Source organism: Sparus aurata, chromosome 11 (assembly GCF_900880675.1).
Source record: "Sparus aurata chromosome 11, fSpaAur1.1, whole genome shotgun sequence".
Lineage (NCBI taxonomy): Eukaryota > Metazoa > Chordata > Actinopteri > Spariformes > Sparidae > Sparus > Sparus aurata.
Genome location: NC_044197.1, coordinates 8,263,560 through 8,290,402, shown reverse-complemented (window position 1 = coordinate 8,290,402; position 26,843 = coordinate 8,263,560). Strand labels below are relative to the sequence as shown.

At 44.0% G+C, this 26,843-nt stretch overlaps 4 protein-coding genes across 9 annotated transcripts; 2 read left to right on the top strand and 2 right to left on the bottom strand.

The window, feature by feature from the left end:
- Window positions 1–390: 390 nt before the first annotated feature.
- Window positions 391–9,799, bottom strand: paics (phosphoribosylaminoimidazole carboxylase, phosphoribosylaminoimidazole succinocarboxamide synthetase). Of its 5 annotated transcripts, none has more exons than XM_030433151.1 (16): window positions 9,331–9,799; window positions 8,606–9,088; window positions 8,460–8,519; window positions 7,576–8,196; window positions 6,990–7,067; window positions 6,540–6,688; window positions 6,188–6,283; window positions 4,536–4,575; window positions 4,231–4,428; window positions 2,234–2,412; window positions 1,925–2,104; window positions 1,723–1,836; window positions 1,547–1,630; window positions 1,069–1,249; window positions 821–979; window positions 391–719 (listed from the first exon to the last, which is right to left on the bottom strand). In XM_030433151.1, the coding sequence occupies exons 1-16, from the start codon at window positions 9,710–9,712 to the stop codon at window positions 553–555; spliced, it is 3,171 nt and encodes a 1,056-aa protein (XP_030289011.1). In that variant the 5' UTR covers window positions 9,713–9,799; the 3' UTR covers window positions 391–552. The 5 variants fall into 5 exon arrangements, with proteins under 5 accessions (XP_030289011.1, XP_030289012.1, XP_030289013.1 ...); XM_030433152.1 differs by having other exon boundaries at window positions 9,382–9,796; XM_030433153.1 differs by lacking the exon at window positions 6,188–6,283 and having other exon boundaries at window positions 9,331–9,793.
- Window positions 5,264–14,838, top strand: ppat (phosphoribosyl pyrophosphate amidotransferase). Of its 2 annotated transcripts, XM_030433157.1 has the most exons (11): window positions 5,264–5,432; window positions 10,196–10,262; window positions 10,552–10,758; window positions 10,959–11,071; window positions 11,427–11,572; window positions 11,749–11,821; window positions 11,918–12,069; window positions 12,201–12,328; window positions 12,430–12,651; window positions 13,811–13,931; window positions 14,046–14,838. In XM_030433157.1, exons 1-11 carry the CDS (start codon window positions 5,305–5,307, stop codon window positions 14,216–14,218), a joined length of 1,530 nt encoding a protein of 509 aa, XP_030289017.1. In that variant the 5' UTR covers window positions 5,264–5,304; the 3' UTR covers window positions 14,219–14,838. The 2 variants fall into 2 exon arrangements, with proteins under 2 accessions (XP_030289017.1, XP_030289018.1); XM_030433158.1 differs by lacking the exon at window positions 10,196–10,262.
- Window positions 14,683–18,908, bottom strand: LOC115591291 (uncharacterized). The gene is made up of 9 exons (XM_030433156.1): window positions 18,754–18,908; window positions 18,560–18,623; window positions 18,026–18,081; window positions 17,896–17,929; window positions 17,773–17,798; window positions 17,610–17,691; window positions 16,031–17,515; window positions 15,899–15,941; window positions 14,683–15,811 (listed from the first exon to the last, which is right to left on the bottom strand). The coding sequence occupies exons 1-9, from the start codon at window positions 18,829–18,831 to the stop codon at window positions 15,805–15,807; spliced, it is 1,875 nt and encodes a 624-aa protein (XP_030289016.1). The 5' UTR covers window positions 18,832–18,908; the 3' UTR covers window positions 14,683–15,804.
- Window positions 18,909–19,388: 480 nt separating this feature from the next.
- aasdh (aminoadipate-semialdehyde dehydrogenase) lies at window positions 19,389–26,833 on the top strand. The gene is made up of 14 exons (XM_030434215.1): window positions 19,389–19,731; window positions 19,863–19,983; window positions 21,038–21,315; window positions 21,403–21,595; window positions 21,671–21,912; window positions 21,993–22,099; window positions 22,182–22,354; window positions 22,591–22,915; window positions 22,997–23,115; window positions 23,203–23,899; window positions 23,984–24,147; window positions 25,488–25,613; window positions 25,710–25,841; window positions 26,324–26,833. Exons 1-14 carry the CDS (start codon window positions 19,490–19,492, stop codon window positions 26,723–26,725), a joined length of 3,321 nt encoding a protein of 1,106 aa, XP_030290075.1. The 5' UTR covers window positions 19,389–19,489; the 3' UTR covers window positions 26,726–26,833.
- The last annotated feature ends 10 nt before the right edge of the window (window positions 26,834–26,843 follow it).

Genomic DNA, 26,843 nt, shown 5'->3' with positions numbered 1-26,843 from the left:
AGTGTAAATAGAATCTTTTGAAACCTATTTTAGGTCTCAGGGCTTATGGAGCCATTTCATTTTCATGACATTTTAAAACAAGTCCTCATTTAATCTGGTGTTCTGGAGAATTCTGCAAAGCTGTTCTGCTCCAAAAATATTTAGTGGAATGAAACTTTCCATCTGCCTGGTGGTGAGTTCATAACGAGTGAAATTTCATCTGTGTGAACTTCTCTTGTAAATGAAAAGAGTCAAGAGCTGCCTTCTATTTTAAGTCTCGATAAAAAGTGAACACACTGCTATTCCAAAATATCAAACTATTGCTTGAACTGAAACTTTTATCATTCTAATGTCGGCATCAAAGGGACATTTTAACTTGTCATATCAGGAAAAAAAGGCAACCACAGCAGCTTTTAATTAAGAAGCTTTTATTCGTTTTCTTTTTTTAATGGAATGGTTTATCTGAGAGAAAGTACATTGTTAGTGGCATTTCATGGGAAGCACAGACATGACATTGACAGACAGTTGAGCTGTAAAAGAGCATGAGAGGCTCAAAGAAGGTCTCGGGTCACTTCAGAGGCTGCAGGCCTGTAGCTTCTTGTCAGCCAGCTTGAGTGACACCCAGGTGTTGAGCATGGAGGCCCTCAGTTTGCACCACACCAGGTGATCGGTCAGCCCGAAGATCTGCGCCGCAAACTGAGCAGAGGCCTCAGGGGAGAGGATTGTGGAGCAGCCAAGACCTGCAGCGGGGGAAAAAACAAAGGAAGGCTCGATTACTGATTAATGAACTCACATGTGAGTAACATTTAAAAAGACATAAATCAGGAAGTGCTGCGCTTACCGCTCGGCATACGGAGGGAGGACCAGACATCTTGTGCACCCCAGTCCGGAGTGAGAGGTGGGCAGTTGATGACGGGATACGCCGTGTTTCCAGACATCACCGGGCCGAGGCCGTTACTCCTGCCGGCTACCGCCACAAACACAGTGGGTACGCCATCACCTGAGGAGAAGCAGATGCACATCATGAAATGACAGATAAAGAAATCCTCACCTCAGAAAATTAAACGTTTGCTAAAAATGAATACACACCTTCATATTCTGCTTTGATGCGGAGTGTCTCATCTGGACCTTTGTGTGCCGAGGTGACTCTCAGGATGCAGGGAATCCCATAGGAGGTACAGGCCTTCCTGATCTTTTCACAGTGAGCCAAGTCTGAGGTGGAGCCCATCAGAACCACCACCCTGCCGCTGGCCTGGTGCTCCAACAGCAGCTAGAGACACAATAAGGCAATCAGTGGGGTCACAACTAAGGATATGTAAATCATCAATGGATTAGTTGTTTGGTCTACAAAATATCAGCGCTGCTTTTTCGCTCAATGCAAGTCCCAGTTTGCAAACACACAAGTGTAACATGAGTTAGTATATGTGCATAGTCACTTGTACATACATGTTTGTTAAAAAAAACTATTAGGTTTTTAAATAAATTTGTAATGGGTCTGAGTCTTAATGGGTTAAAATGCAAGCAAAAGCATGATAAGAATAGATCAAGAAAATAGTTTTCTGTGTACCTTGACTCTTTCAGAGACCCACTCAAAGTTCCTCTTCACCATCTGCATGGCCTCAGGGGTGACTTCTTTAAGGTCACGGTACACCTAGAAAGAGGGGGAAGAAAGTTACGTCAGCTCTGATCTTAATTCTTAACGAGCTTCAAATTGAAATGGCAGAACTGAAGACAAGTCCTGACCTGCTTATCTTTCTGCTGGCTTCGGTCTCCAGCTGGCCACAGCCTCCAGGAATCGTTGTCGATCACATCGGCGAGGACGATCTCCTGGGTCTTCACATTGACGCCAAACTCGATCTAGAAGCGAGAAAGACAAACAGTGTTCAGTAATCACACTAGTGTATCAGCTTCACCAGCAGAGGGCAGCGTTGCGCGGTCTGCATACCTTCATGTCCACCAGCGTGCAGTTCTGAGTGGCCCAGGCCTTCTCCAGAATCTCAAAGATGGCCACAGTGCTGCGATTCATGATGTCCACCTCACACTGACCGATGCTGAGCCCGGCCAGGTTGAACTTGGCCTCCAGCAGCTGCTCCTCCGACCACTGGGGGTCGTTGTTGGCATCATCCTATGTAAGAAAGCAACCAATTACATTAGGGTGGGTGTGACTTGACATTTTGGCTACTAAGTTAAGTGACAGAGCTTTTAAAATAAAAAAAAATAAAAAGTTGAAGTCGAGGTGAGGCGTCAGACGTACTTTAAAGAACATCTCCATCTTGACGGGGGTGAAGCGGTAGCCTTCTTTCACTCCTGGATTCCTCTTGAGGAACGATCCAGTAGCCACTCGCCGACAAACCCACTCAATGGGAATCATCTCACAATGGGCTGCGATGAACGCCGTGTCCGAGTGCTGCTTCACAAAGGCCGTCTTAATGCCTAGAAGAGAGAGAGGAGATGGTAAAAATCAGCCTCCTTTAAAAAGCTCATAAAAACACAAACACCTTGATTGCATTGAGAGCTGTGAACCAAGTGGAGCCACATCTGAAATTCATTATGATAATTTCATTTATCCTTCATCCTACACACCAGAAACCAAACAAGATTAATCTTCTGAAAATAAAAGGTTAAGTGAGGGGGATGTGCTCGGTCACGTTTTGGTTAATTACGTGCGTAAAACTTTCGAGTCACAAGACGGCCATTACCACAGCTCGGCTGACACGCACCACAGTCATGAGTGGCATGTGGGTTACATCTGCCCAATTAAATTTTAAATTAAAGCAAGAAGGGGAGCAATTTTAGAATCCGGGTTTTTATGGACCGAACGAGAAACATGCAGCCACCATGCTCCTACACGCGCCAACATCATCGCATGAATCAGTACAGTTGGCTGTTTATTGCAAAACAAACGTACAGTTTAAGTTCCCATGAAGTAAAAACTGTTTCAAAATAATATTTCTGAGTTTGTATCTTCCACGAGAATCACAAAACTGTTGAGTGATTCTGCACTTGTTGATGTGTGTTTATGTTTCATCCATTGATAAATCTATGATATTATAATCCACTGAAAAATGACCATTTCAAGTTCCAGTTGTTACTTTTTCATGAAGGCCGAGGGAGTCAATTGACGGAAGATTGATTATCGGCAACTAGAACTTCAATTATCCATTAACTGATTAGATGTCAACTATTCAATGAATTGCCTTTAATTACCATCAGTATCATCTATTAATCACCTTATTTTTTTCTTTGAGGGAGAAAAAAAACAAAACAATCATAAATCTAAGATACATTCATCTTAAATATGAATATATCTGTGGATTGTGGACATTTGAGGAGCTTTGGTAAACACTGATCAACATTTTCTCCCCCACTTCCTGACATTTCATAGACCAAACTACTAATCAACAGATTAATAAACAATTAAATAATCATTAAGATGCAGAACCAAAGCTACTGAATATTTAAAAAAAATAAAAGTGCATACATTTTTAGATCCAGCTCAAACGCGTGAGTATTTGCCGGTTATTTTAAACTATATTTGACTAAATATCAGTGGGTTTTGACCGTTTGACAGACAAAACATGCAATGTGTCAACTTGGGCTTCAAAAATTGTATTTTTACCATTGATGAATAATGTAAATAACCCAACTTATTGATGAGGACAGAGGCTGCTACAACAAAGATCTTTAAAAAAAAATTAAACAAAAAAACTTAAACTTATAACGGTCTGTTTCTAAACACCTAACAGAAAAGGTAAATGGGCCAAAGTTTGTCTCTCTGTCTGAATACAGTCACCTCATTGACCTCTTATCTCAGTAACTGAGAGCCCACAAGAAGATCTAAGTCAGTGGGATTCATGGGACATTTATTTATAAATCAAAATTAGTTGGGCATTGGTATGGGTGCATATGTGCACGTGCATGGATATGCTATAAAAGTCAAATGAAAGGTTTTGGGGGACCAAAAATATTAATTTTTAAAAATGCATTTGATATGTCACAAATTGAACAATCCAGTGAAGCACTAAATATCCCAAACTAATCTTGAGTGGTGGGTTATGTGTAAAAGAAATACTGAGATTCTACAGTAAATACTAATTAAAAAAATAAATGAATAAATAACTTCTCTGGCTTCATTCCACCAACAAAATAAGTAATGACTGTTTCGCAACCTGTGGCCTGAGGGCGAGTGTGACATAGAACCAGACAGGCCCAGTATGGTTTGAATGGATCCTGACTGTACCGACTCCTCACCAGATTCCTGCAGGAGCTTGAACACGCAGCTCGTCGTCCTGTTGGCGATGGCAGCCTTTCCCTCCATCTGGTCCTTCCTCACCGCATTCCCAGCGGTGATTTGGTCTTTGGACTGGACCAGAACCAGTCCGGGCTGGTCCAAAAGCTCGAAAATCTGCTTTGTCTTCCCTTCATTCAGCTGTTTGCCGATCTTCAGCTCTGAAAACACGCGCGCACACACACACACAAACAGAGGGAAAAGTTCCTAATTACACGCTGCGCATTTAATTTGAGCAAAAAAATATTCTTTAACTCGTATACTGTACCTGGTGTGGAGGCCATGGTGCTGCTCAACAACCTGCAGTCCTGCAAAACAAAACACAAAATGGATCGAGCTGCCAGTCAACTTTGGGCAAGTTTCGAGATGAAGAGGCAGCAGGAGGCGTGCAGGGAGCAGAAGAGGGAAGTGGAGTCCGTCTTACGTGCACTGACAACCAATCACGCCCCTTCCACTCCTTCAGACAACCAATCACAGCAGCGCATTCCTCACCACGTGAGGGGGAAGATGCTCCACCACCAAACATTTACAATAACTTTTTTTTTCTCTTCTGGAGTTTATCCTCAAACTACCCCCATTTTCTCTCTGACAGGGAGATTGATTTTCTTAAAATCTCACCAAGAAGAAACAATCCACCGCGTGACTGAGTTTGATTAGTTGTTTGGCTCCTAATCGCAAAAAAAACACCACGTGTTTGTTTCGTCAGTTGGAGTTGTTTGATTAGTTTATTTTGTGTGATAACAGTGATGGCGGCCTGTTTGTTCAGTCTGCGCTGTGCTCATTGATTAATTCCTATCACCACGTCGCCTCTGTTGGTGATTTCTCAAGCCCGCCTCAACAATGTCAGCTGAAGTTATTTGGTTTTAACGAGCCACGTTGTGCCGAACACTCAGCCCCTAACCGCACGTGTTCACCCGTTGACGCGCGTTCAGGTAACGTTACGCACGCGCTGATTGCTTTGGCAACCAGGCACGAGACTTCTCCCTACTGGGGTGAAGCGGAGGAGCAAACCGTCCGGGACCGACCGGCAGCGACTGATGGAGTTCGAGGAGTCCGGTATCGGGGAGGAATGCGGGGTTTTCGGGTGTGTGGCTGCGGGAGAGTGGCCCACACAGCTGGAGGTGGCTCAGATATTAAGCCTGGGACTGGTGGCGTTACAGCACAGGTAAGAAACGGGAAGTGTAACGTGAGCACTTTTTTAATTAGACGAACGGTTAATGAACGGTTGGCCCGTTAAGACGCCATTTTTTATAGTCAACTATTGTCAACATAGATGAGTTTTTAGGAACAATTTAGCAACCAAACTTACTTTTTTGGGTGCTAAAATATCTCAAGTTTAACTCCTGAGTCAAGCTAAAGAAAATAAAAACATTAGTAAGTCATCTTAGGGCAAAACAAAAAAACAAGTAAAATGGTTGCAGTTGTGTAGAAAACAACGCTTATGTCACAAGTAGTTGTTTGCGTGAGTCGAAAAAAATGCGTGTTGTTAAACGCGTGACTCGAGGCAACACAGCACTTAAGTGCAACAACATGTGATTTAAAGCTAGGAAGTTTTTAGCTACACTAATACCGAAAATCAGTGATGCTTTAGTTCCCCCAAATTAAGTATGATAAAAGTAACCCTAATCAATGTTGTGTAAAACATTTACTCTGTATATTAAAAGGTGAAACGGTACAAATAAGTTTTCATTATGGATCAATCTGCTGATTATTTGCTGAGTTAATTGTATAATAATACAAAAAAATAATGGGAGAAAAATGCCTCTTTAAACTTCCCAGGGCCCATAAAGTTATACTCAGATTACTCCTTGAACGTGCACTAAGTAGTTTAATCAAAGGAGAAATATCTTTATAGACTTGTCTTTTTGGGTGCCTAAACAAACTTTGCATTTTCATGATAAACTGAACAAACACACTGACCTTAAAGGACGACACACTCTGATAATGTTTTACTGTCTTTATCTCTGGCGGACCCTGCCACCTCTCTAGCTTCAAACAATGTATCGGGGACCTTATCTGTGCAGTCAAAAATGGGATAGAGAAAGGTTTCTGATTTAGTATTCGTGTTGGAATTCTTCTATTTAACAATATTAGTAAGAGACTGAGTTAGAACTTTTAGTAGCTATAGTGGCCCTTTAAATGGATAAATCATAAAAACGACTCTCCTAAAATAGCAGCATCATGTCTTATCTGGTCTCCATCACCTTATTCTTCAGTTTACATTGCTTGCATAACATTGTTCTATCTGTCAGGTGGGATTAGTAGATATTACCTCTCTTTCTGGGGATTGATCAGAGGCCATTGATCGGACTGAGTTGATCTTTATTATGGGGATGTGATCCTGCTCTTCTTTAAACCAGGCCTTGTCAGCAAAGTCAGAATCAGTGCCCATTTTTTTTGCGGGTGTCTGGAGTGTGGGTTCTGAAAAAGGGAACAAATGCAGGTTTAAATTCAGATGATTATTCTTGCATTATTAGATTTGCAATGAAGTGCTAATACTATATATATTAGGCTACATAATATTTTTGGAGAAGCAACATTTTTTTTTCTTGGTCTGATGGTTATCATGAGATGTACCTTTTGTCAGCAGTTACAGCACTACCCTTATCCATAATTTAATTGAATTATCAGGCTCCATCATGGGACTGACTGAGAAATTACACAGGCTGTAGTCAATTCATGTGACATACAAAGTGATTACAGGAGGAGGCACATTTCAGACCTTGATCCACAGCTTTCCTCTTCATCCCTCTGTTTGCTGAATAGGTGCTCTGTTTTTCAGGCCTCGTTTCAGAGGAGCCTGCAGACAAAATAAAACGGCTACCATCAGTGATTTCAAATGAAAATGCTATTCAATATTCACTGAAAACGATTGTTAGGATATCTTGAGCTATCATCAAACTTACTGCTGGTGATAAAGCTAGCTATTGATTGTTGATCTGTGAATGGTGGACAACTTTGTAATAAGGAGGATAACCTACGAATTGTGTTTGCCATCTGCTAAAAGTATATTTATACATAAATGTTGATACTGTAAACATTTATATTTAAGTCCCCTGTTAATAAAATGGTCTGAGTGATGTAAGTGCCTCCTGATAAGCAGTAAGACAATGTATACAGTCTAGGCCTTTTTTTGTGAAAGGTTCAGAAACAGACAACAGAAATTGAGGATGTAAAGTCAAAACAAAGTGTTTTTTGCTGCCATGCATTTCTGCTTCTGTCGGTTTCCTTAATGGATTTTGGTATTCATTGTAGACAGAGGAAAACATGTGCTCACTGTACATGAATTAATAATGATATTGGCTCACTCAATCTGTGATGTTGGTCCAAGCGAAGCTCCTTGGCAATGTTCAGCCTCAGGTCTTCATTGTTTGGCATAACATCGAGACTTATAGATGACACAGAACCAGAACTGGAAGATCTTTCCTCCATTGCTCCCACCAGTGAGGTCACTGAGTTCATCTTTGTCAAATACACATCTACGTGATCACTGTCCTCACAGTCCTCCAACATCGAAAGTCTGCCTGAATCTGCCTGGTTGTCTGCAGCTCCTGGGACATGTGGTGAGCCATTGGTTGTGCGATTCATTATGGCATCCACCTCATCGTAGAACCTCATAACGCGTCTCCGGTCAGCTTCATCAGTCTTCCCTCTTTGGAGGGAACGGTAAAGGTACTTGAGGTTTTTGTACTTGGTGTGGCACTGCTTCCAGTCGCGTTCAATGCCCTGCTGCATCAACCTGTTGGAGATCTGGACGAAGATGTCTCTCTTTCTAGTCGAGCTCTCCAGCTGCCTGCACACGCGCTCGTCTGACCAGACCTGGATCAGCGCTCGCACTTCCAGGTCGCTCCAGTTTCGACCTGTGTCTGATACGGTGACCACGTGGAATTGATCAGAGCTGGATGGGTCTGTGATTGTTAGATGGGCATCTGAAGTGAATAAAGATCGATCGAGGAAAGAAAAGATAACAAATAAAGTAGTGTTGTCACAGTAATGGAATTACTAACTTCGATATAATTACTTAAAAAATACTCGAAACCATGTTTCCAAAATTGACTCAACAGAGGGCATAAGATTTATGATTTTCATGAAAAGATAATTAAGATGATTTACTTAGAATTGATATTGATATTTTATATTTTTGAAAAACACTGATATACTGCAAACTACACTGGTTGTGAATTTGATATACCTGATCCTCTCCATTTTGCGTCCATGTCTCCATCCATATCGTAATCGTCACTGTTGTCGTCTGAAAATAAAAAACACAAGATGAAAAATGTATTGTTCTGTTGGCTTTGAATGCAAAACTGTTTTCACCTCAGGCTGAATACATACCATCATCGATTTCAATCACAACTTCACTTTCTGAGGTTGTTGTTTGGGATGATGTTTGTAGCCTCCCTGCTCCCACCTCTCCCTCGTACAACTTCTTCTTCATCTCTGTGGCCCCGTTTTCCAGTCCGCGGTCCAGCAGTATGGCTTCCACCTCATCGAAGAACTTCATGTACTTCCCGGGGCCTCCTGCGCTGCTGCCTCCAGCAGCGTGAGCGCTTTTCGCCGTCTTGTAGTCGTACTTCAAGTTCTTGTATTTTGTTCGACATTGTTTCCAGTTGCGTACCACCCCAAAGTTTCTTTGCATCTGGCGGGCCATCTCCTGGAAGATGGATTTGTTGCGCAGCGTGCACTTCAAGCTCTCTCGAATGTGCCGGTCGGCCCAAACGCACAGCAGCGCTCGCACCTCGTCGTCGGTCCAGTGGCGGCCCCCTTCTTCCACACTGGGGGTAAAAGGAAGAGCCCGATGGATTCGATTCACCATACCTGCACACACATGCACACACTGTTATCTTTGGCTTAAGTCTGATTAAAAAAATAACATGGAGCTTGTATCGAAATGCTTTAATCTAATCTGACTTTAAATGTTTAAAGCAGGCAAAAGCTTTCTGCTAAAACTAGTTCAACATGCTTGTTTATCTACTGATCTCTCTCTGGATTAAATCCTAAAATGTGTTGAGCATTGTTGTGATCATCAGCGTTACAGTTGGTGTTGAACCTATGTTTACCTTCCTGTCTTGGGATAGTGATTGAGGAAGGGTAGACTGCTCTTTGTTTACCTTCCACCTCTTCCTCCCAGCCCTCCTCTGGCCTGCCATCCATTCCTGCGCTGTAGTTTGCTGCTGCTGCGTCAGGCTTCCTGCTCTGAAGTCCCAGGCTTCTGCACTTGGCCTGACACTCCCACCAGCTGCGCACAACACTGAGCCTCCTCAGACGCTCTGAGATCAACTCAAATGTGGCTCTACTCTCAGCTACGTGCTGAGCTCCCACCTCGTCCCACACTGACACGAGAGCCAGCACCTCTGCGTCCCCCCATTGCTTCTCCACCGAGCCTTTCTCCTCCACCACCTCCCTATCACCTCCTCTTTGTCTCTCTGCTCCTCTCTCCATGTTTGAGCTGACCTGGAAACGCTTTCTTTTCCCCAATCCGTCTGTCTCTGCTGCCCGGTTCCCTAGGCAACCAGGCGGTTAAGCCTGAAAGCAACGCCTCCATGCAGAAAAGCAGCCTCACCACTGGCTTAAGCTGTGTGCTGAGGAGGCGGGACCAACTGTAATCTGAGAAGCAGCTTGGTAAATAGACTGAAACTGCAGCAAGGCGACTCTCCCTATATGGCAGCTCCTCAGCCGAGAAGCAGACGTTTCTTTGTTTTTTTTTTTCTTTTTTCTCCTGCTCCTCATTCCTGCTTCACTGTGCCTGATTTAAACCAGTTTGTTTTGCCTCAAGGCGCATACGAGGCTATAAGAAGTGAACAAGTGAATTCACGTTGAGTCTTGTAGAAAGAGACTGAGAGATGGTTCATTATAAAACTCATTTCTCGCTGATGTATTTACTGATGTGTTAGACTTCACATGTGATTGTTTGTGTCTACTCAGGGGTCAGGAAAGTGCCGGGTTTGTCACATGTAATGGAGCCAGTCCACCCACATACACAACCCACAAGGTAACATTGTACACAGACGCATATTTTAACTCGCACTCTTCAAAGAAAGGTAACAGAGTTAAGCTGCTTTTTTAAATGGGCGCCATAAATACATGATCATCCTTACAGACACACACAGTTTTACAAATTACGCTTTAATACACTCAGATTGTGTCCTAGTTTCCCTCTCTACCACACAATAGCTGCATAGTACTGCATATTTCCTGTGATGTTATTTGTGCAGACTGTGTCACTGAAAACATCTCTCACTCAATCCGCTTGCCATTTATTTATTTATATTTTTTTTCAGGGGATGGGATTAGTGAGCACTGCTTTCCCACCCGAGGCTCTTCAGAAGCTGCGCTATGGTAACCTTGGTATTTGTCACACACGCTATTCAACCACTGGGATCTCTGAGCTGCAAAACTGCCAGCCCTTTGTGGTGGATACACTGCATGGCAAGATTGCAGTGGCACACAATGGAGAGCTAGTTAATGCCCACGCGCTGCGGAAAAAGGTGAGGATGGTCTCAATAAACTTGATGCATATCAGTGGCCCATAGTGGGCGATTAACACGAATACATAAAGCTAAATGATGAATCAGTATGCATGACATGTGTTTTAATCATTCAATGTTATGCTTGTGTGTGTTATAACAGGAAATAAAACTTCCCTTTATGCAGTATGCTGAGTCAGTTATGTAAATGTGCTGTGCAGGTAATGCGCCATGGCGTCGGCCTCTCCACCAGCTCGGACAGTGAGCTCATCACACAGCTGCTGGCGCTGACTCCACCCATGGAGGAGCTGGACGCACCAGACTGGGTTGCCAGGTCAGTGTAATGATGCGATGCTGGATGAATATTTCGTTTTCTCCACTGGAACTGCAGGGATTCATTGACAGATCAATTAGTTGTCTGTTTTGTTAATCAATACATTGGTTTGACTTATTTTTTAAGGGAAGAAAAGTTATTTCCTTTGAGTTCAGGACAAAACAAATCATCTTGTGCTTTGGGAAACACTGGCATTTTATAATAATTCTGACATTTAATTGACAAAACAAATAATCAGTTAATCGAGATAATAAACAGATTCATCGACAATGACAACGCGTCCTTAGTCCTTAGTTGCAGCTCTTTGCTCTATACTGTTCAAATAGTGTTTTTTTGTTTTGTTTTTCTGTTGTAGGATTAAAAACCTGATGATGGAGACCCCCACGTCGTACTCACTGTTGGTGATGTTCAAAGATGTTATCTACGCCGTACGCGACCCTTATGGAAACCGGCCGCTCTGCATTGGACGGCTTGTTCCCGTCTCTAAACTGCACAGTTCAGGTATTGTCAACATGTTTGTCCTTGAACAAACCTAATTTCTACTACTGATAAATGGAGGCCTCATGAGTGGTTAATCAGTGCTCAGGCCAGACTATTTTATGTCACAACCTGGCGTGAGGTTGGTCAGATGTGTAAGCTGGTTGATTATTAACGTCATCATTTGACCTTTTGCTCAGGTGATGGAGAGGAGGACACAGAGGGGTGGGTTGTGTCATCAGAGTCCTGCAGCTTCCAGTCCATTGGTGCCAGGTCAGTTTTTTTTACCATCATTGTAATAACTTCTGCATTAAAATGGAAGGAAGTGTTGTGGGTGATGACCATTTTCATGTCCTTCCTGGTTCTCAGGTATTACAGAGAGGTGTTGCCAGGAGAGATAGTCCAGATATCCAGGCATGGAATCAAGACTCTGAGTGTTGTCCCTCGTCCTGAGGGGGACCTTCCTGCCTTCTGCATCTTTGAATATGTATACTTTGCCAGACCAGACTCAATTTTTGAAGGTTTGAATAATAAGTATTGATCAACCTTTGGAATACTGTTTTTTTTTATTTATTTTGTTTTTATGAATAATTGACATGCCTTTCTAGGTGGCTGTATTGCATGTTCAATATTGTGTCCCTGTGTGCTGCAGGGCAGATGGTCTATACTGTCAGGCAACGCTGCGGTCGGCAGTTAGCCATCGAGGCGCCAACAGACGCAGACGTGGTCAGCACCGTGCCAGAGTCTGCAACTCCTGCTGCGCTGGGCTACGCTCAGCAGGTCAGTCTACAAGCTGTCTGCTCCAACTCTGTGAAGAAATGCTGTAATATACTCACCTCCCGATGGGTCTCACTGGTTCTCCTCATCTTGTCCATTCACAGTCTGGGCTGCCTTATATCGAAGTTCTGTGTAAGAACCGCTATGTTGGGAGAACGTTCATCCAACCGAATACTCGCTTAAGGCAGCTGGGAGTTGCCAAGAAATTTGGAGCTTTGACAGACAACTTTGCTGGAAAACGAGTGGTGCTAATTGATGACTCCATCGTCAGGGGCAACACCATCTCCCCCATTATAAAACTGCTGAAGGAAGCTGGTGCGACTGAGGTTTGTTGACTATGGATGTTACACACTCCTGCCTAAGAAGGGTTGCGAGATAATTTTGAGGGGAGATGATAAAAAGGACATGAAGGTAGAAAGAAAACATTCACGCTACACAAAATAACACTTTGATATTCCTCTAATCTTGCTTTTGTCTTGTGATTGACTGAATATTTTTACCTCCTGAGGGCTCATAAATGATTCAAAAATAAACCTGTGTTCCCTGCTGCGTTTTATAATAGAGGCACCCCAGTTTGCCTGCAGTAGAAAGCATCTGCACTGCATCTGAGTGAGCACACTAAATTGTACAATAAAGGAAACGTATTTAATGAGTGAACCAACCGTTTAAACTGTGTGATTCAGTCCAGCAGGCGATTGATTGATTGATCACAGTGAAGGTTCACTAGTAATAAATCAGAGCAGCATGTTGACAGCAATGTCAGAGGGACAAGGAAGACCCTGTTCACACGTACACATGTATCTCTTAAACAGTTTTTCTAGGCATTTTGGCCCTTTTTATACACGTAAACAGCGTTTTAGGTTACTGAAAAAAGGACATATTTGAAAACCCCTTCAAGGGTGAACTTGTTAAGAAATTCAGTGTTTGAATGACACAAACAGATATTTTTGGAAATTATGACACACATTTATTATTGGCTAATATGAATCCTGGAGTATGTCTTATGATAGTGTCGAGTATTTTAGATTGTATATTTGTGCAGAATGGATGTAATATCTATATTTAGAGAGATACAGACACTGAAAGGACAGTGATGGAAGGGAGATGAAAAACTGGCTCTTGACATAAAAAAGAAAGAAAATAACATTATCCGTAAGGGTTCTGTGAAGTGCAGTCACGTTTCCATGCCTCATCATTAAAGCAACATTTTGTAGAAAATTACATTTTGTGCTATTTTGCACACCCCAAACATTAGAATGACTTTTAAGCTGCTATTTTGATGTAAAAACAATAATTCTACATCAGTATTTTCTACAACTAAGCAATCAAAAAGTATACGTTCTCATACCAAGTGTGCGTAAACAGCCATGTGTTTCACATTGTTTAAGTATGTTTGTATAGTTGGAGATTATTTCTGAAAAGGGGTTAAGAAGATTATATCTGTCATTTTTGTAAACGCAACATAAAATATTTTCTCCTCCACAGGTCCACATCAGGGTGGCTTCTCCTCCCATCAGGTACCCCTGCTACATGGGCATCAATATTCCAACCAAGGAGGAGCTCATCGCCAACAAGCCCGAGTTTCAGGACATTGCTGGATACATTGGTAAGGACTAATGTGGCAGTACATCTCAATGTTCAGTCGGTGTCTCATCCTCTCCCTCGATCTCACGTCCTCATTGTGGCTTAATAGTCGGTAATAACACGACCTGTCCTGCAGGTGCCGACAGTGTTGAGTATCTGTCTGTGGAGGGCCTGGTATCAGCGGTCCAGGAGGGAGTCAACTCCATCCTGAACGACAAGGTGATCAGCTCCAGTAACAAGTCCAGCAAGAGAGTGGGCCACTGCACTGCCTGCCTGACTGGGAAATATCCAGTGGAGCTGGAGTGGTAACTGGTGCTCCAACGCCAAGACCGCTCATAGTTACAGGAGCCGCATCGTGGATTCACTGCAAGCTCCAAAAGTTGATACAATTGAATGATATGTTCTCTGTAAACTGGAAACAATGTGGTCCAACATCTCAGTACTGTTATCAGGGACACAAGAGATGTATTTAATAAGCAACCACTACTTTATACTTTCTCTTTAGATTGTCTTTATCATGTTTAGATCCACTCGATCTCACTTGAGTTGAAAATGTTGCTCTGGATGACCTCCAGTGGTTGCCGTCTCACCTAGCTGCAGTGACGTAGCAGTCTAGTGTATGTTTACTACGTCCTAATTACTGCTGCATGTCTGACCACACAACACAGATGCTTTTTATGTTTTTGAAGATTGTAAATGTATTTTCATAAAAGCTTAAAACATAGTTTCACATTCCAAGCCTGAACTAATGTCAGAAAAACGCACAAGGCTGGTGACCAAAACATGAAATTCTTTATTTTCCTTAACAAGCATACTTTTCTACCTTTAGCTTGACCTCTTCTGAGTGTGGCTGTTTGAATATTTTTTGTTTTCTTAACTTTGAGCATTACATGAATATATTTGAAAAGTTAAATAAACACAAACTGCATTAAGAATTCATTTTTCTTCATAAAGTTCATTTTCACATCACACAATTATTACATTTTAATAATGAACAAGTGGTAAAAATAAACATTAAACTGTTAACATTTAGTTATTAAACATCCAAGGGTGCAACCCACAGTCCTGCACACTTCACAGATTGCATCAAATGTACTTATAAAAAATAACATTCAAAAGAGAAACACAAGCAATTTAGATCTTTAAAGGGAAAGTTCATTCATTCATTCATTCATTAAAGTTTATACATTTACTCATCCCCATGCCATGAAAGCCAGGTGAAGTTTCTTACTCATCAGAACATTTCTGCTTCCCAGTAAAGCAGCGTTCTCTTAAACAAGTCGATGGGGACTGAAAAAACAACATGAAATTGCTCTACACAGCTTGTCTGGCATGGTTGAAGGTCTTCAGATCTGAAACTGATTTAAAAAGACATTTACTCCATTTCCAAGCCAAAACTTTACAGCAGCTACTTAGCTAAAGCATCTGTCTGAAGTGGCTGCAAGAGCTCCGCTGCACGTTTATGGCGTAAATAACATCAATTCAATTTGGGTTCTCAGGGCTTCCAGAAATTTTGATTTTGCCGAACAAGCTGTAATGAGCCAATACAGACCCCATCTACTCCACTTGATTAGAAGAATCCAGTTTTGTAGACTACGAAACTTCACCTGATATTCCATTTCCACGAAGGTGAGTCGATGACTGATTTTTCATTTTTGGGTGAACATGTCATAAAAGTTGCAGTTTAAAACAATTTCCTGAGCTAATGCTGCTCACACCAGCTGAGAGAAGCAATTGCTTCCACTTCCACCTTTTTTTTATCGTGTGTAATTTACACCATTGTATCAGAAACCTCCCGCTGCTACACACTGATATTTGCTACATGACAGTAGTTGCCCACAGCGATACTTATTTGAGGACCTCGATGGACAGGCTGTTGTTCTCCCTGTTCACCACTATTTTCTGCACAAGTTTGGGAGGAAAAGAGTTATTACAAGAACACAGGTAATGCTGGAGGACCAATACTGTACTGAATGTATCATAAATTACCGTGGGGATCGGCTGTAGGTCATGTTGCTTTCAAATGTACGTCCTGTTGAATGAATAATAATGATTAAAAAGGAACCTGATAAAGTATTCAGCATTTTAAACAGCAGGACATCATTTATAGAAGAAGCTCACCCAGGCTGGAATAGTCAGCTGCAGATAAGTCGCGTCCCCGACTCGTCCAGGTCTCCTGATGTGGGTCTGCTGAGCGCTGCTGGCTGCTGTATCTTTGAAACAGGCTGTGTTTACTCGGGCTGAAGGAGAAGCGATCTCGAGGCAGCTCATTTTCAGACGCAGAGAGATGGCACCTCAGCATCTGATGGCGTTTGGACCCTGGCGAGGAATTCTCGTCCCTGGGGCGTTTCGACTGGGGATGGCAGTCCCAGCTCATCACCCTGTGGCGTTTCCTAAGGAGGGAGCGGTGCGGCGACAAGGCAAGGGCGGCCAGAGCTGAGGAAGAGTGGACTCTGCTGGCTTCGGAGCTTCTAGCGCAGTAACGGCACAGAGCCCCCTTAAAGGGAGATGATTTGTCCTGGCAGACAAACTTGTGGTAGAGTTTTATGAAGTTCTCGTCAACTTTCTTCGGCAAGTAAGAGACATGGGTCGATTGTAGGATGGAGGAGTCGAAGGAAAGATGCCGACGAAGCCTGTGGCGTTCTCCTGCTGACTGAGGTGAAGGCAGCTGTGGCTGGAGGGGATGATGGGAGTCTTGAGCATAAAGCATCCTCGGTTGCACAGTTGGCTTGTGTGGGGAGGAGAGGGATGTAGACAAGGATCTGCGCCTCGTGGGCCCTCTGGAAACACTTTCCACAGACTGTGCACTGGGGCTTCTGGAGAAAGGTGATCTAATGAGGCCGGCTAAAATTCTTGCTTTTAAGGGACTCTGCCTGACCGGGGAACTATAGATGTCTTGTCTCTCTTGTGATGCACACATGGACCAAACATCAGTCTGCGGTGAGGGTGCAGCGAGAGACAGCCTTTTCGACCTGAGAGACAGGTCTAAGGATGCTTTTTCTGTGGGATAGAAAGGTCGTGAAGGGCTGACAGCGTAAGCGGGTGGCTGTTCTGACACATCAAAAGTCTCATTCAGCGAGAGATCTTTTGGTTTATAGGTCTCAGAGGATCCAGAGAAGTCCATGACGAGGACAGGCTGGTGCTGCGAGCCTCTCATCCTCCTGGGAGACTGGTGATGTGTCTGCCAATCCTTCTCACTGATCATTTTCTTCAAGGGAGACCGAGGGGTAGCATCAGCCTCCAGGTACTGGATTTTCATAGGGCTGTTCAAAGTCTCCTTGAGCAGCGTCTTGCTGATTGTCTTGTTTGGATTGCCTTGTCTCCGCGTTACAACGAAGGTGTTATTGACGCTTCTGTTCGGCTTCTGTCGCCACCTGCGGTACCTCTTCAGCACCGAGCCAGCGGCATCGGAGACCTGCTGTCGATGCCAGGCCTTCCCTATTCGACTGATCATGCTAGGGTAGAGGTCCACCAGAGAGCTGCCGTGACTTCTCAGAGACATTTCGAGGTCTTCGTCGAGGTCCTCGGGCAGGAGCTCAGAAAGGCTTCTCTGACTCTCATCCAACGAGCTCACGGTCAGCTGAGTCATGTGAGTTGAAGCCATCCCTGTAGGACACAAAGGGTAGAAAAAGTTACAAGACAGGTGCTTTTCCTGACATTTTGCAGTTTAAAAGATGAACTATTGCTTTCATGGTCTTACCAGGATCCTCCAAGAACTGAGTAGAGGAAAGACTAGACACACAACTCTCTGCTGCGTCACCACCTTCAAGTGTGAAGTCCAACTGTTGTAAATAAACCTCGATTAACTTGATATATACTAGAATGTCAGGACAGAAATGGTGAAATAAATACAGCACATTTACCTGAGAGTCTCCTGTAATGTCCTGGGCTGCGGTGGAAGAAATATCAGTATTCCGATTAATATACACACAACCCTTAAAGATCCCTGTAAGTCTCTGCTCTTGTTTAAAGTTCTAGATACTTACATCTCAATGAGTCGTCTCTCACATCTGTCAGGCTCTGAGGAAGGGAGAAGTGTTCCATTAGAACAGCTTTACATAAACTTATCCTCTGAATTCAGACACTCCTGTGGTGTATTGTTTTGTTGTCACAAACCTGTGACTCCAGCTTGTTCATCTCTGTTCTAGATTGCTGCATGTAGCCTTGAAGGGCTTCATCAGGCAAAAAGTCAGGAGAAATAACACACAATGAGACCACATTATAAGTACTGAACTGCAGAGACAAACACATCACTGACTGGCTGTTTAAATTCAGTTGACGAAAAAAATATATGCAACATAAAGATATTTCCAGAATGTATTAAAAGGTGCACTACGTAGTTATGGGGAAGACATTTTATTCAGAAGAGAGACCTCCACCTAATCAAACCAACTCTGTTTGTTTTCACGACTAAATAAACAAACTGACCTTAAAGGACAACACCAATTCATGTTGTTTATGTGGCGGACCCTGCCACCTTTCTAGCTTCAGACAGTGTTCCGTGTTATTACCTCATTTATATTGTAACACTAGCGCTATATTTCCACATGCCATTAACGTGAATTGTTAGCTAACGTTAATTTCATGTTACAAGTGTTCTTGTATTGTAAGTGGCAGAAACAGTGTTCAGATCGCTTTGTAGTCACCTACCTCGGAAATTTATGTTGCTGATGTCCACCTCCATCCCCCCGTGTTGGTACTGAGGCTTTGAGTACTGTTGGAGTGCAGAAGTACGTTAAGCAAACTCAGTTTATCACTTATTTACAGTTTATCCTATCGTAAGCTAAGTTAACGCTAGCTACTTCGCTTCATGCTAACAGTACCGATAGTTTTTATTAACACACCTTTTCTGCGATTCGGTCCAGTGACATTTTGAAGGTAAGGCTATTGCGTTGCAGCTGGTCTTTTAAAAACAGGTCCATATTTGACACAAAACACGTTTTCCCTTGTTGTTGATAGATGATGGAAGTAGCAGGCTAACGGATCCAAAACACACGGCGCTTAAAGTTCAAACTTCTTTCGTCACAAAATAAAGACAGATGATTGGACAGGAAGCGTAAGGTGCATTCAAGGCTGCTGGGAAATCATCCTTTCAAAGATGAAATATTTTAGTCGATTAAAAGTCAAAACGTCGCAAATAAACTATAAATACCAATGTTTTATAATCCAATACGGAGTTACACATGTGTGTAAATCATATAAAGAGGGGAATATGCCCTATGTCAGCATAATGGTGTGTAACAACATTAAGCCGACAGCAATTAGCTGACACATAAAACATCAAACACGTGCCCGAAACATGCAATGGTGTCCTGATAATCTGTTTCGACAAATTACAAAAATAATTACCCCCAACATGGTATGTTTTTGGTCAGTAATCGTTGTTATGCCTGATAATAATACGAAAGATTTGACGACACCGGGGTGAACGAGTATTACAGAAGCAAGTGAAATACTCATGGTTGTCTTTAACGTCATCTCCACGCGACAAACAGTATGTCCAACGTGAGTCTCCCTCATACATCCACGGGTCTGCCTGGATGTAAACAAACCATCATTCATGTGAATTAAAACATCAGCATGGCCGCTCGGACGCTGCAGCAGCTCGTAGCCGCCGCCGCCTCTCTGCACCCTGACCGGGCAGCAGTGACATATGACGGCGGGGCAGCCTCGGGGAGCCCGGCGGTGTCCCTGCTGTACAGAGAACTGGTTCAACTGGCAGGTGAACTTTCTCTTATTCTGAAGAAGAACTGCTCTCCTAATAACGGCGTGATTGGCCTGTGCTGTGGTGATGATGTGTTCATACCTGTCTGGATTCTGGGGTGAGTTCACTGTAGTCACAAACAAATAAATACAGCATGTGTATGTGGCATAAGTAACTTCCAGTGCCATATCAAATGAGTCATGTTGATTGTCTGTGTAGTATGAAGATCAGTACCATGTTGCCTTCCAGGATCCTGCAGTCACCTGCTGCTTATGTCCCACTGGACCCAGAAGCTCCAGGACTCCTCTCAGCCAGAGTCATGACCCGGTGTCACCTCCAGTACTGTGCTGTGAAGACTGACATCCTGCAGGTAGAATATTTTAGGCTTTACTACTATGTTAATGTTAAAGACTAACTGTGTAAATGCAATATTTGATTAAAAAAAAAATCTTAAAACTTGGAGAAAAAAGACACACACCTCCTCCTGCTCCTGATTTTCTGGACTATGTGTTTGTGATTAAACACAGTGTTTGCACGATGTGAGCACAATATGAAATACAATAATATATATTAATACCACTACAGATGTTATTGTACTTCAGTGGGGCAAATTCCCTCACAAATATTCACTTAACCTTGAATAAATCATATTAACAAGGTATGGATTAGAGCTGCAAAAAGTAGTCGGATAAATGATTATTTGATCGAAGGAAAGTTATAAAAAATCGCACTGGATTACATGAAAGCATCGTTTCCTGAGAACCCCTCATTCGTGCGAAGGCAAGACTGACAGTGGCTACTGCTGGAAAAAAGCCAACCATAAAAGTAGAGCTGCAAAGATTAGTTAGTTAGTTAATTTTTCAGTCGATTGAAACAAAAGAATCGCCTCTTATTTTGACAATCAATTCATCATTTCAGTCATTTTTCAAGCAAAAATGTTGAACTTTTGTTTGTAAAGGCTACTTAAATGTGAGAATTTGTGGCTTTTTTTTTGGTCATTTATGGTGATAGATAAAGAATCTTTAAGTTTTGGACTGGTGGTTGGACAGAGATGCAAGTTGGAGATGACTTTGGCCTCCAGGAATTAAATCAATAATCAGTGAGTCATAAAGAATAATCTGCAGAATAATCGCTAATGAACATAATCATCAGTTACAGCATGTCTGTGAGTGCACCAGAAGCCTGAGTGCAATCAAAAATCTATAATTCAACAAAAATGTTGAATTATAGTCCATACAGCAGAGTTATAAAGTTAAACCACTTTATCTTTTTATTCTACAATATCAACTGTTTTTATCCACTAAGGCAGATTTATCGTCACCTGACAGATAAGTGGTTCTTAAAGCCTAAACATCGTCTCTCATGAATGTTCGTTGTTTTTACTCAGTATGAATATTCACACGGACCTTCTCTCTCCCATCAAGAGATTCCAGGCTGCCCTGGTCGAACACACATCTGTGGAGGTTTGTGTGGTTTTGCCCAAGTTCAAACTAACCGTGGTAAAAGTCCAGCACAAAGGAGGAGCAGAACAAGCCGGAGTTCAGACAGCAGGTGGCGCTGCTCTCCGTAAAGCAGCTGCCGTGTTAAAGGAGGCCGAGCACAGAGACTTGGCGTATGTGCTGCACACATCTGGAACGACTGGCCTTCCGAAGATCGTGAGGGTGCCACACAAGTGCATACTCCCCAATATCCTGCATCTGAGGTGAGTTTTTGGACATTTTCGTCTTATTTGTCTCTATGATGTTATTTTAAATTGTGATATTTGACACATTTGATTCGCTCGGCTCAGATCTTTGTTTCAGATGAGCGCAGACGATCTGGTTTTTCTCGCCTCGCCTCTAACCTTTGACCCCTCTGTGGTGGATATATTCCTGGCCTTGTCGTCCGGGGCTCAGCTCCTCATCGTCCCCACTGTGGTCAAGAAGATGCCCAGTCGACTGGCTCAGCTCCTGTTCACGGACCACAAGACGACTGTCCTGCAGGCAAGTGGAAGGAAACTCTGCTTTTCTTGGAAGATTTTCCGTTCACTAAAACGTGGTGTTTTCTTTATTCCAAAGGTCACGCCAACGCTGCTCGTCCGCTTCGGCCACCGTATCCTAAAACAGGAAGTGTTGTCATCGGGCTCCTCGCTGCGGCTGTTGGCTCTGGGCGGAGAGGCCTGTCCCTCACCAGCTCTGCTGAGGAGCTGGAGGCACGAGGACAATAAAACTCAGATTTTTAACATCTACGGTATCACTGAGGTGTCCTGCTGGGCCTGCTTCTACGAAATACCCGAGTCTGTTCTGAAGTCTAGCGGCAAGTGAGTGTTTCCTCCCTAAAATGATTTATTAAATGTTCTTGGTAATCAAGCTGCGGTCAAGTAAACATTAAGTCTTTCAGCTCGGCGTCCTCTGTGCCTCTTGGGACTCCCCTGATGGGCACAGCGGTGGAAGTAAGAGACGAACATGGCCGTGTTGTCACAGAGGGCGAGGGACAGGTGTTCATAGGTGAGGACGATCAAACGACATGCATACAAATCAGATTTTCAGCCGACAAAATTCACATAAATCCCTCTGATGCTCGGTGCAGGAGGGGAGGACAGAGTGTGTCTCCTGGATGACGAGGAGACGGTCAGCGCCGGGATGATGAGAGCTACCGGAGACTGGGTGAACATTAGAGACGCACAGCTGCACTACCTCGGACGGAAGGACCGGCTGATCAAACGCCACGGGAAACGGGTCAACTTGGAGAGCCTGCAGCAAGTAAGATGCTTTTATTATAACCCGAACCCTGGACCTTGTATGTCCAACACCAGATGCATGAAACACAAGAAAATAAAAATGTGAATTGCGCAAATACAATGAGATGAGACAAGAAGGAATATAAAAGGAAAAGGGAAGAATCAAACAAGAAAGTAAGATTGGTTGTGAAGTTAAAAGGTTTACACTAAATGTAAAAATAACAAGCTGTACATATTATTGTGTCCCTGCTCCTCCAGCTCATACTGAGCCTGCCTCAGGTGGAGGCCTGCGCCGTCGGGCTGCACGAAGGCTCTCGACTGCTCGCCTTTGTCGTGACGTCCACATCTGGAGACCAGAAAGCAGATTCTCCTCTCACATCTGTGCAGCAGCATGCGGAACAAACACCCGCGGCCGAGCATCGCGAAGACCTCCCCTCCTCTGCTAGGCGCCGCCAGGAGGAGACGGACGGCGCAGATGGAGATCTGAGCAGACTCGTCCTGAGCCAGCTGTCCCTGCTGCTGCCGCCGCACAGCGTTCCAGACACGCTGGTGCCGGTGCCGGCCTTATGTCTGACTCCTCACGGTGAGCATCACGCACAGTCGTCCCTGCGGAGAGACTGGTTCGAGGACTGGTTCAGTTATCCCTATGTTTGTTTTATGGCAGGAAAAGTAGACATGGAGGCGCTGATGAACATTTACCAGAGGCAGAGACGGTGTTTGGAGAGTGATTCTTCACGGAGAGACGTCACCAAACTAAAGCAAACGCTTCTGTCAATGTGGCAGGTATTCCGCTACATAATCACAATCTAACTTCTGACACTGATTCAATTTGTTCCTTGAATACGTCTTTACTCAACCATCTATCAACAGGAAACTCTCGGTCTTCCCAAAGATGCGACCGTCGATGAGGAATCCAACTTCCTGTTGAGCGGAGGAGACTCTCTGAAGGCACTGCACCTCTGTGAGGACATCCTCACAGCTGTGGGAGTAAAGTCACCGGAGCTCTTGGAGGTTTTACTGGATGGGACCTTCTCTGATGTTCTGCGCCATGTTGCGAGGGTCGGACTGATTCTGCCGCCGGATAACAGCCGGTCAGCGCTGCCCGAGGCCCAGAAACGTCCGAATGATGCTCCTGTTGTGGCACCAGCAAAGAGAGAGCGCACAGAGTCCACAGCTGCAGAGGAGACGTGGGCCGTTAAAGTTATAAGACGAGCAGGTGAGCGGACGGACCTGAAGGTCAGAAATCCGGAGACACATACGAGCTTCCAGGCCGATGCACTCGGAGAGGAGGATTCTCGTAAGAGACGCTGTGTTGGTGCTCTGGGCCTCAGTCTGAGCTGGTCCTCGGACACAGGCAGATGCGTGGATGCGTCGCCGGTTCTTCTAGTGCAAAGCAGAACAGGTCAGAGGTCAGACGAGGGTAAAACGACGGTGTTCATCGGCTCCCACTCTCACAGGATCCAGGCTTTAGACCTGATCACCGGGAGTCTTCTGTGGGAGCGAGTTCTGGGAGACAGAATCGAGGCGTCGGCTGCTGTGTCTCACTGCGGGAGCCTCGTGGTCGTAGGTCAGTGTCGGCGCTCTCGAGTGCTCTGCGAACATATTTGACTGTATGTTATCGGCCTTTGTGAATTATTTTTTGTTTTTCCAGGTTGCTACGACGGCTGCGTGTATTTCTTGTGCGCTGCGTCCGGTAAGACTCGGTGGGTGTTTAAGACGGGGGACGCTGTGAAGAGCTGTCCTGCTGTGGATCCCCTCACAGGTCTGGTGATAGTGGGCTCACATGATGGGCGCGTTTACGCCACGAATCCAGAGGTGAGTGCGCTCAGTATAAAAAGATGCAAAGGCTCGGATGACTCAAGAGACTTGTACATTATGGTTGTGTCACGTTCAACACTGTCAAAACAAGGAGAATATGACTTTAATTTCAATTTGAAAAGAGACCTATTGTGTTTTTTCTTTACTCCTTTTTCCTCCAGTGTGTTTTATAGATTCTTGCAAAGGTGAAAGATCTTTAGCTCGATCAGAAGCTCCTCTCTCCCACAGAAAACACCGCTCCCCACGGCACACTGTCACACATTTTTGCATAATTTATGCCTCGCAGCCAGTTTGTCACGTAAGAATAGATTTATCACAGCTGCTCTGTTGTTTGCAGCTGTGCTGGCTCAGGCGGGTGTGAGCTGACCAATCAGAGGAGAGACTGGGTATTCAGGAGGGGGGCACTAAACAGAGTACAGTATGAGAACACTGATGTGTTTTTTGAGAATTAAAGCATGTAAACATATTCTAGTGGTTACCCAAAATAACATTATGAACCTTAAAATTAGCTTAAGATGTCTCCTTCAAAACTTTTATTTTGGAATCAAACAACAGAGGCCTGTCTCTGGTTTCTCAGCTCTTCACATGAGGGAACTGTTCACTCGCCACAGCCAACAAATCAATTTGATTATTCTTTTTTTAACAACCCTTAGTAGACCAGATAAAAGAAAAACCAAAACACATAAAAACGAAAAACACACATTGCTCACAAAATACTCCAGACTATAAACATGTGCTTTGCTCTGTAGTTCAGCTGTCATAGTACCGACACACTGATGTCGTCCGTCAGCACACTGTAAAACAGTGAGAATGGCTGTGTATTGTTTCGTGTGTCAAAGGTCAGAAAGTGTTGATTCTTTTTCTGGAAAAACACAATCCATGTTGTTTTTTTCTCAGGAGAATCCTCCTCGAGGGTTCGCAGGAAGCTTTTAAAGTTTTGGTTTGAAGCTGTTTTATGTTTGAGGAAACAGCTGTATTGTTAAACAGGAACAGAACAAGATGCCCCGCAGAACAATTTACAAGTTCTTTTATGACCACAACTGCGGTCCTGGAGGACACATGCTATTTGTTCTCTGAAACATGAGCTGTGATTTTCACCTTGTTTATAAGGTTTCATTTCATTTTTATTACCCGTTTTTTTCATCGTGTTTTCTGGTCCGTCAGTCACGGCCAGACTTTTACATATAAGATAGAAATTAATTGTCTTGAATAGATTTGCAGGCTCCTGAGCTACACTCATGTACTCCTAAAAAAATATTAGCTATCGAACCCTAACCCTTCTGTTTCAGGTATCCAAACCAGTAAATCAATGCATACTGTGTGCTCTGTGTTTTTAGGCGGAGCGGTGTGTCTGGAGGCGTCACTGTGGGGGTGGAGCTGTGTTTTCCTCCCCGTACCTCCACGCCTCCCTCAGGCAGCTGTATGTGGCCTCACTGGGGGGTCACCTGCTGTGTCTCAACCCCGTGAGTACACAACATATCAAACTTCAAATATTTTGTCAGTTTTGTTCGCTCATTTTGTTGCACTTCGCTGTGTGATGAGTGTGTCTCTGGTCTCAGGACAGCGGAGAGGTCCTGTGGTCGCACCGCAGAGACGTCCCGTTCTTCTCGTCACCAAACGGCTCCGCTGGTCACGTGATCATCGGCTCGGTGGACGGGAACATCTGCTGCCTCAGCAACACGGGGAAGCTGGTGAGAAACATCCACCGTGCACCGTGTTGTAGCATTTTATCAAGTAATTTGCACAACAGTGTCACAAACAGTTAAAGTGAAGCTATGATTCAAATCTCACCTTACATGGGACTCACAGGAAACGATGCACCTCCTCACCACATTTATCAGACGCTTTTTTCCAAAGCGACTTTCAATAATTCATACATACATTCATACACTGATGGTGGCGGCTGTCACGCAACGTGCCGGACCAGCACATCAGGAGCAGTTTGAGGTTCAGTATCTTGCCCAAGGACACTTCGACGTGCAGGGGAATCGAACCAGCGACCTACCTATAACAAGACGCTGGCTCCACCTCTGAGCCACAGCCATTGTATTTCTGACAACAGTAGTATTTTGGTACTCCAAACACTGCAGCTTCTGTTGCCACCAGTAAGTACAGCCAAAGCTATTTTAAAGAACTGTCATATTTCAGCGCATGCCTCTTTTCTTCTCTGCAGGTTTGGCAGTTTTTAACAAAAGGACCCATCTTCTCCTCTCCGTGCGTCACGCCGGACCGGCAGAGAGTTCTTTGTGGATCGCACGACGGCTGCCTGTACTGTCTGAACTGTGCCGACGGCTCTTTAGTCTGGACTTTCCAGACCACGGGGAAGGTGTACTCCAGTCCGTGTGTGTTCGACGGCTCCGTGGTGGGCAGGACGGGGACCCTGGTGGCCGCGGCGTCCACAGACGGCGCGGTGTGGATCCTGGATGGACGAGACGGGCAGAAGCTGGCCTCCTTCGCCCTGCCAGGGGAGCTGTTTTCATCCCCGGTGGTGTGGGGGCGCTCCCTCGTCGTCGGGTGCCGCAATGACTACGTGTACTGTTTAAAGCTGACTCTCAAAGAAGAAACGGAAGGATAAAAATGCATTTTGTACCGATTTTTATAATAAACACTGATGACTTTTGTATCTGTGTCAGAGCAGAGCTTTGGGAAACGACCGTTAATTAAAGTTCAGCGGAAATAATGAGACCACGCTC